Source organism: Littorina saxatilis, linkage group LG6, assembly GCF_037325665.1.
Source record: "Littorina saxatilis isolate snail1 linkage group LG6, US_GU_Lsax_2.0, whole genome shotgun sequence".
NCBI lineage: Eukaryota > Metazoa > Mollusca > Gastropoda > Littorinimorpha > Littorinidae > Littorina > Littorina saxatilis.
The window spans coordinates 7398904-7408903 of NC_090250.1; the positions used below are offsets into that span (position 1 = coordinate 7398904).

The 10000-nt window shown below is 38.3% G+C and overlaps 1 protein-coding gene across 2 annotated transcripts in view; it reads right to left on the minus strand.

Moving 5' to 3' along the window:
* LOC138968395 (uncharacterized) overlaps positions 1-8119 on the minus strand; it is a 41759-nt gene extending 33640 nt beyond the window's left edge. For both annotated transcript variants that reach the window (XR_011456161.1, XM_070340978.1), the window contains exon 1: positions 7992-8119. Coding sequence is in view for 1 of the 2 variants with exons in the window: in XM_070340978.1 (XP_070197079.1) it covers positions 7992-8044 (53 nt within the window). In the remaining variant the exon portion in view is untranslated. The remainder of the gene's footprint in view (positions 1-7991) is intronic.
* Positions 8120-10000: the final 1881 nt, after the last annotated feature.

The window sequence follows — 10000 nt, forward strand, 5'->3', positions numbered from 1 at the left end:
TAGACAGTGGCCCATCGTCGCTCTGAAGTTCACGTATCAGAGTCAAAGTAGCAACAGGGTGGCCCGGCTTTAGTTTGAGTTCAGTCACACTGGCCCTCGTGGCATTTTCCAGTGCGATGTGCGTGTCAAAACCGGCCTCCACCAACATTTCTGCCACCGTAGAAGGGAGCTGTTTGACCCACTTGTCAAACTTGAATTTGGAACTGTCTCTGTCAGTCATTTTGCACTGCTGCGTATACAAATGTTGAAGTAAAAAGAACTGAGTAAAAATGTTCCAAGTCAGCTTTGCTGGCAAAAACCTTTGCTGGCAAAAAACGTTGCTGCTGCTGCGCCGGTGTACAAAAGCTGACTGACTACACTGAATACAACAGCTAACAATCACATATCTAGGCGTAGGAATATTTTACTCAATAGGTCATTCACACACACACACCTGCCACACGATACAGCATCCCTCTCACGTGCATTCCGACCCATCCGCCGAACGGCACGTTACTCCAAGGTGTAAACCATCCCACAGAAGGGACCGACAGCACGAGAGAGCGAGCTGAGCGCACTCACACAAATTTAAACTTTATTCTAAATAACACTTTGATTTGAAGAGCTTCTTTGCCATCAGCAAACAGTTCAGTTATTTTGCCTTGTACTAACCTATCACATGAGATGTCCTTTCAAATCCAAACAGTTCAGTTATTTTGCCTTGTACTAACCTATCACATGAGATGTCCTTTCAAATCCAAACAGTTCAGTTATTTTGCCTTGCACTAACCTATCACATGAGATGTCTTTTCAAATCCAAACAGTTCAGTTATTTTACCTTGTACTAACCTATCACATGAGATGTCCTTTCAAATCCAAACAGTTCAGTTATTTTACTTTGTACTAACCTATCACATGAGATGTCCTTTCAAATCCAAACAGTTCAGTTATTTTGCCTTGTACTAACCTATCACATGAGATGTCCTTTCAAATCCAAACAGTTCAGTTATTTTACCTTGTACTAACCTATCACATGAGATGTCCTTTCAAATCCAAACAGTTCAGTTATTTTACCTTGTACTAACCTATCACATGAGATGTCCTTTCAAATCCAAACAGTTCAGTTATTTTACCTTGTACTAACCTATCACAGGAGATGTCCTTTCAAATCCAAACAGTTCAGTTATTTTACCTTGTACTAACCTATCACATGAGATGTCCTTTCAAATCCAAACAGTTCAGTTATTTTACCTTGTTCTAACCTATCACATGAGATGTCCTCTCAAATCCAAACAGTTCAGTTATTTTACCTTGTACTAACCTATCACATGAGATGTCCTTTCAAATCCAAACAGTTCAGTTATTTTACTTTGTACTAACCTATCACATGAGATGTCCTTTCAAATCCAAACAGTTCAGTTATTTTACCTTGTTCTAACCTATCACATGAGATGTCCTTTCAAATCCAAACAGTTCAGTTATTTTACCTTTTACTAACCTATCACATGAGATGTCTTTTCAAATCCAAACAGTTCAGTTATTTTGCCTTGTACTAACCTATCACATGAGATGTCCTTTCAAATCCAAACAGTTCAGTTATTTTACCTTGTACTAACCTATCACATGAGATGTCCTTTCAAATCCAAACAGTTTAGTTATTTGACTTTGTACTAACCTATCACATGAGATGTCCTTTCAAATCCAAACAGTTCAGTTATTTTACCTTGTACTAACCTATCACATGAGATGTCCTTTCAAATCCAAACAGTTCAGTTATTTTACCTTTTACTAACCTATCACATGAGATATCTATTCAAATCCAAACAGTTCAGTTATTTTACCTTGTACTAACCTTTCACATGAGATATCTATTCAAATCCAAACAGTTCAGTTATTTTACCTTGTACTAACCTATCACATGAGATGTCCTTTCAAATCCAAACAGTTTAGTTATTTGACTTTGTACTAACCTATCACATGAGATGTCCTTTCAAATCCAAACAGTTCAGTTATTTCACATTGTGCAAACCTATCACATGAGATGTCTTTTCAAATCCAAACAGTTCAGTTATTTTACCTTGTACTAACCTATCACATGAGATGTCCTTTCAAATCCAAACAGTTCAGTTATTTTACCTTGTACTAACCTATCACATGAGATGTCCTTTCAAATCGAAACAGTTTAGTTATTTTACCTTTTACTAACCTATTCCATGAGATGTCTTTTCAAATCCAAACAGTTCAGTTATTTTACCTTGTACTAACCTATCACATGAGATGTCCTTTCAAATCCAAACAGTTCAGTTATTTTACCTTGTACTAACCTATCACATGAGATGTCCTTTCAAATCCAAACAGTTCAGTTATTTTACCTTGTACTAACCTATCACATGAGATGTCCTTTCAAATCCAAACAGTTCAGTTATTTTACCTTGTACTAACCTATCACATGAGATGTCCTTTCAAATCCAAACAGTTCAGTTATTTTACCTTGTACTAACCTATCACATGAGATGTCCTTTCAAATCCAAACAGTTCAGTTAATTTTACCTTGTACTAACCTATCACATGAGATGTCCTTTCAAATCCAAACAGTTCAGTTATTTTACCTTGTACTAACCTATCACATGAGATGTCCTTTCAAATCCAAACAGTTCAGTTATTTTACCTTGTTCTAACCTATCACATGAGATGTCCTTTCAAATCCAAACAGTTCAGTTATTTTACCTTTTACTAACCTATCACATGAGATGTCTTTTCAAATCCAAACAGTTCAGTTATTTTGCCTTGTACTAACCTATCACATGAGATGTCTTTTCAAATCCAAACAGTTCAGTTATTTTACCTTGTACTAACCTATCACATGAGATGTCCTTTCAAATCCAAACAGTTCAGTTATTTTACCTTGTTCTAACCTATCACATGAGATGTCCTTTCAAATCCAAACAGTTCAGTTATTTTACCTTGTACTAACCTATCACATGAGATGTCCTTTCAAATCCAAACAGTTCAGTTATTTTACCTTTTACTAACCTATCACATGAGATGTCCTTTCAAATCCAAACAGTTCAGTTATTTTACCTTTTACTAACCTATCACATGAGATATCTATTCAAATCCAAACAGTTCAGTTATTTTACCTTGTACTAACCTATCACATGAGATGTCCTCTCAAATCCAAACAGTTCAGTTATTTTACCTTGTACTAACCTATCACATGAGATGTCCTTTCAAATCGAAACAGTTCAGTTATTTTACTTTGTACTAACCTATCACATGAGATGTCCTTTCAAATCCAAACAGTTCAGTTATTTTACCTTGTACTAACCTATCACATGAGATGTCCTTTCAAATCCAAACAGTTCAGTTATTTTACCTTGTACTAACCTATCACATGAGATGTCCTTTCAAATCCAAACAGTTCAGTTATTTTACCTTGTACTAACCTATCACATGAGATATCTATTCAAATCCAAACAGTTCAGTTATTTTACCTTGTACTAACCTATCACATGAGATGTCCTTTCAAATCCAAACAGTTCAGTTATTTTACCTTGTACTAACCTATCACATGAGATGTCCTTTCAAATCCAAACAGTTCAGTTATTTTACCTTGTTCTAACCTATCACATGAGATGTCCTTTCAAATCCAAACAGTTCAGTTATTTTACCTTGTTCTAACCTATCACATGAGATGTCCTTTCAAATCCAAACAGTTCAGTTATTTTACTTTGTTCTAACCTATCACATGAGATGTCTTTTCAAATCCAAACAGTTCAGTTATTTTGCCTTGTACTAACCTATCACATGAGATGTCTTTTCAAATCCAAACAGTTCAGTTATTTTACCTTGTACTAACCTATAACATAAGATGTCCTTTCAAATCCAAACAGTTCAGTTATTTTACCTTGTTCTAACCTATCACATGAGATGCCTTTTCAAATCCAAACAGTTCAGTTATTTTACCTTGTACTAACCTATCACATGAGATGTCCTTTCAAATCCAAACAGTTCAGTTATTTTACCTTGTACTAACCTATCACATGAGATGTCCTTTCAAATCCAAACAGTTCAGTTATTTTACCTTGTACTAACCTATCACATGAGATATCTATTCAAATCCAAACAGTTCAGTTATTTTACCTTGTACTAACCTATCACATGAGATGTCCTTTCAAATCCAAACAGTTCAGTTATTTTACTTTGTACTAACCTATCACATGAGATGTCCTTTCAAATCCAAACAGTTCAGTTATTTTACCTTGTTCTAACCTATCACATGAGATGTCCTTTCAAATCCAAACAGTTCAGTTATTTTACCTTTTACTAACCTATCACATGAGATGTCTTTTCAAATCCAAACAGTTCAGTTATTTTGCCTTGTACTAACCTATCACATGAGATGTCTTTTCAAATCCAAACAGTTCAGTTATTTTACCTTGTACTAACCTATCACATGAGATGTCCTTTCAAATCCAAACAGTTCAGTTATTTTACCTTGTACTAACCTATCACATGAGATGTCCTTTCAAATCCAAACAGTTCAGTTATTTTACCTTGTACTAACCTATCACATGAGATGTCCTTTCAAATCCAAACAGTTCAGTTATTTTACCTTGTACTAACCTATCACATGAGATGTCCTTTCAAATCCAAACAGTTCAGTTATTTTACTTTGTTCTAACCTATCACATGAGATGTCTTTTCAAATCCAAACAGTTAAGTTATTTTACCTTTTACTAACCTATCACATGAGATGTGGGACTGGGTGGCCGAGTGGTAAACGCACTTGCGCTCGGAAGCGAGAGGTTGCGAGTTCGACCCTGGGTCAGGGCGTTAGCAATTTTCTCCCCCCTTTCCTAACCTAGGTGGTGGGTTCAAGTGCTAGTCTTTCGGATGAGACGAAAAACCGAGGTCCCTTCGTGTACACTACATTGGGGTGTGCACGTTAAAGATCCCACGATTGACAAAAAGGTCTTTCCTGGCAAAATTGTATAGGCATAGATAAAAATGTCCACCAAAATACCCGTGTGACTTGGAATAATAGGCCGTGAAAAGTAGGATATGCGCCGAAATGGCTGCGATCTGCTGGCCGATGTGAATGCGTGATGTATTGTGTAAAAAACAAATTCCATCTCACACGGCATAAATAAATCCCTGCGCTTTGAATATGTGCGCGATATAAACTGCATAAAATTAAAATAAAAAATTAAAATAATAAATCCCTGCGCTTAGAACTGTACCCACGGAATACGCGCGATATAAGCCTCATATTGATTGATTGATTGATTGATTTACTTTGTACTAACCTATCACATGAGATGTCTTTTCAAATCCAAACAGTTCAGTTATTTTACCTTGCACTAACCTATCACATGAGATGTCCTTTCAAATCCAAACAGTTCAGTTATTTTGCCTTGCACTAACCTATCACATGAGATGTCTTTTCAAATCCAAACAGTTCAGTTATTTTGCCTTGTACTAACCTATCACATGAGATGTCTTTTCAAATCCAAACAGTTCAGTTATTTTACCTTGTACTAACCTATCACATGAGATGTCCTTTCAAATCCAAACAGTTCAGTTATTTTACCTTGTACTAACCTATCACATGAGATGTCCTTTCAAATCCAAACAGTTCAGTTATTTTACCTTGTACTAACCTATCACATGAGATGTCCTTTCAAATCCAAACAGTTCAGTTATTTTACCTTGTACTAACCTATCACATGAGATGTCCTTTCAAATCCAAACAGTTCAGTTATTTTGCCTTGCACTAACCTATCACATGAGATGTCTTTTCAAATCCAAACAGTTCAGTTATTTTACCTTGTACTAACCTATCACATGAGATGTCCTTTCAAATCCAAACAGTTCAGTTATTTTACCTTGTACTAACCTATCACATGAGATGTCTATTCAAATCTTGAGATAACTTTCAGTCAACATTACAATACAGCCTGTGGGTTTATGTTTCAGTTTTGAAATATATGGATATATGTTTTTCCGCTTCTGCTCTTTCAATAAACGGTTTTGGGTTTCCATCAAAACTGCAAAACACATGACGGCTCAAACCCCCCCCAACCCCCCCCCCCCCCCCCCCCGCGGGTAAGGGGGAAGATTTTACCCGATGCTCCCCATCATGTCGTAAGAGGCGACTAACGGATTCTGTTTCTCCTTTTACCCTTGTTAAGTGTTTCTTGTATAGAATATAGTCAATTTTTGTAAAGATTTTAGTCAAGCAGTATGTAAGAAATGTTAAGTCCTTTGTACTGGAAACTTGCATTCTCCCAGTAAGGTAATATATTGTACTACGTTGCAAGCCCCAGGAGCAAATTTTTGATTAGTGCTTTTGTGAACAAGAAACAATTGACAAGTGGCTCTATCCCATTTCCTCCCTTTCCCCGTTGCGATATAACCTTCGTGGTTGAAAACGACGTTAAACACCAAATAAAGAAAGAAACACATGACGACTCAAACCCCTTCCTTCTCAGAGTGATAAGACTGTGATTGAGACTAAAATCTTAACATTATGTAGTGAAGATGAATCAGTCAATTCTTCCTAATGCGGGTACGCTTTATCGAATGGACACTTTATCAAAACTCTCACGTGTCGTGCAAGGAAGGAAGGAAGGAAGGAAGGGAGGGAGGGAGGAAGGAAGGAAGAAACAAAGGAAGGAACGAACGAACGAACGAACGAACGAACGAACGAACGAACGAACGAACGAACGAACAAACGGACGAACGGACGAGCGAACGACCGGATGAACGCTCGCTCGCACGCACGCACACACGCACGGGCGGACAGGCGGACGGACCGACGCACGCACGCACGCACGCACGCATGCACGCACGCACGCACGCACGTACGCACGCAGGAACGCACGCACGCACGCACGCACGCGAATATTCTCAAATAACACTGACATGATAAAAGATGTACGATAAAGCTGTATGATAATGATGCATTTGAGCTTTCGGCGATTATTCAAAGGAGGGACAACTTCATCAGATGCATGGGCGTGTCAACAAATATTTTGGAAGCTGACTTTAAAGATGTTTAATCGATCAGAGAGAGAGAGAGAGAGAGAGAGAGAGAGAGAGAGAGAGAGAGAGAGAGAGAGAGAGAGAGAGAGAGAGAGAGAGAGAGAGAGAGAGAGAGAGGGAGGGAGAGAGAGAGAGAGAGAGAGAGAGAGAGAGAGAGAGAAATTGTTGATCCTGCATAAAATATTCTTTTGCAGACTCTAGTTTTATGCTCTAAGCGCGCGGACATAAACACAGATACACACAGACGTACGCATTGCTGAATCTTTCGAAAAAGTGACCAGTCGATAATGTGTCCAGACGATTAAATGTCCATTAGATTAAGTGTCCGTACAATAAAGTGTATTTGAACCACATGTCCGTTTGTAAAAGTGTCTTTCTATATATTGTCGGACTCCCCCTGATGACCGCTCGCATTTTATAAGCCTGTGATTTTATTATTAAATTCTAGATTCATGTTTGCAAAGGATTTATATAATGCCTTCATTTATGAATGTGAAAGGACCGCTCGATTATTTACCGATACTGTTTCGATAAAAGGGTTCAAATCTGGAAAACGCCAATGAAAAATTCAAGCATGCGTACAGAGAAGAACTTAACCTTAATCGGAAGGCGTGTAGTAAAATTCGACAAAGGATAAAAATTAATGTGTATAACTACATTAGTGCATCTGCTTAACATACTTACACAAACAGCCCATGGCCCCCGAGCATAATAAACGATTTCGTCGGCCTCGTGTGACATGTACAACACGTGTTATAAATAGACATCAGCCATGAAACAACAACCTCTTACTTACGTGCGTTGTTTTGAGGGGAGGCAACAGTGATGTAAAAAAAAAAAAACCATACAAAAACGAAGATTGAGACATGATTTTTATAAGAGCGAAACAAGAAATAAGGAACAAACAGACTATCAACAACGATAAAAAGACAAGCACAATGTTTTAAAGGAAAATATAAGCTTACCTCCATGATCCGGCCATGAACATTGTTGTTGATATTATATATCCTATGGACATCCGGGAACGTGTGCTGTTTGAACCAGACAGACAGGTAGACTGTCTACAAACAGACACTGCCGTTTCTTTGCAGCGGTATACTCGCCAAAAGCTGTCGTGGTAATAATAGAAGGGGTTACGGGTTCAGAGTTTACTTCCCCTTACGATATAGAGAAGCGCAGTTTCATTTCACACCTCAAATGTGCAGTCTGGCTGAGGGGCCAGTTGCGGACGTTTTAGATTATTAAAACAAAATCAAAACAACGTTTACATAGTGCTTAAGAAGAAAAGTTGTTGAGGATGATTAATAGTATCTTCTCTTAAAGGCTGCGCCATACTCGTAGCGTTCATTAATTCTTGTTTATATGTGCCAATAATGTTATAAAACTGTACTTAAGGGGATATAATAACGATTGGCTGTAGCTTTCGAACACAGAAAAAAATTATTTCAGTATTGCAAAGTGGTGTTGATAGTGTCGAATGTAAACAGAACAGTCTCAAACGCTATCTTTGGTTTACGAAACCGTCACGAAGTGACGTCAACGGTCTAAAAATAGCCCAAGTCCTGGAGAACTGTTGCTAAACAATGCAATAAAGAATTAATTATTTCTCGTAATTGGTAAGGACTTCAAACCTAAAACTTTGCAGGAAGCTTAATTTATACATCCCCGCAACGATTGGAAAAGCCCTGGAAGTAATTAAACTAATTAAATAGGACTATGTCAGCCTTTAAAATGACTTGTTTTCCAACCTTTGCGGTTTGAGCCCTGAACACGGTTTTTTTCCGCCTCTAAATAGATAGAAACATTGTTGAATTTATACGCAAAAAGAGCCCCACACCCATCGTCATATTTTCATATTCAAGACTCAAGACTTCAATTTTACTGTCATTCTGGGCGGGGATGTAGCTCAGTCGGTAGCGCGCTGGAGTTGTATCCAGTTGGCCGCTGTCAGCGTGAGTTCGTCCCCACGTTCGGCGAGACGGATTTATTTCTCAGAGTCAACTTTGTGTGCAGACTCTCCTCGGTGTCCGAACACCCCAGTGTGTACACGCAAGCACAAGACCAAGTGCGCACGAAAAAGATCCTGTAATCCATGTCAGAGTTCGGTGGGTTATAGAAACACGAAAATACCCAGCATGCTTCCTCCGAAAGCGGCGTATGGCTGCCTACATGGCGGGGTAAAAACGGTCATACACGTAAAAGCCGTGGGAGTTTCAGCCCATGAACGAACAAACAAACAAACAAACTGTCATTCTAAAAACAAAGGAAGTTGCCTTGCAGTGTCGGGCGGGTTGAATTCTTCTTCTTCTTCTTCTGATGCTTTGTAGCTGCAGTTCATATGCAATAAATCTAAAACTACACAGAGCAGCCTCTCCAAATTACGCAGGAAGATGACAAAGGCCCTCTTCTGAATTTGTACAATAATTATTATTTAGAGCAAACAGAACCTTAGAATGGACGTTGTGACGGGTTTCCGTTAAAATATTCTGAACGTTCGTAACGCCACAGTACTAAATGCGACTTCTATGCAACCTTCCATTGACTCATACCATCAAAACACCGAAGTCGGATTTTCAGCAGGACAGAAAGCTCTTCGCGATTGATGCTCTATAACTGCATGTTTCTTTCGTCCTGTCTTCCTTCACACAGTCTTTTCCTGACTAAGCCAAAGTCTATATCCTCGCTAAAACCGACCACAGCATGAACATTCCATTTATTCAACAACAACAAAACAACAACAAAACACGACGAACATCAAAAGTTTTGCCTACAGCGTATTTATCATGCTTCACATTTTTTATTAAAATAAAATTATTATTTACTCCATTGAAACCGTCTGCACCACAACCCGGGACGCGGGCGAGATCACATAATTATTGGCATCATCCCTTCGCCCGCATCCCAATTTCGGGTACGAGATTTTTACTGGAAGTAGAAAAAATGGGTAAGTAGCATTTGTACCATCTTCACAAAG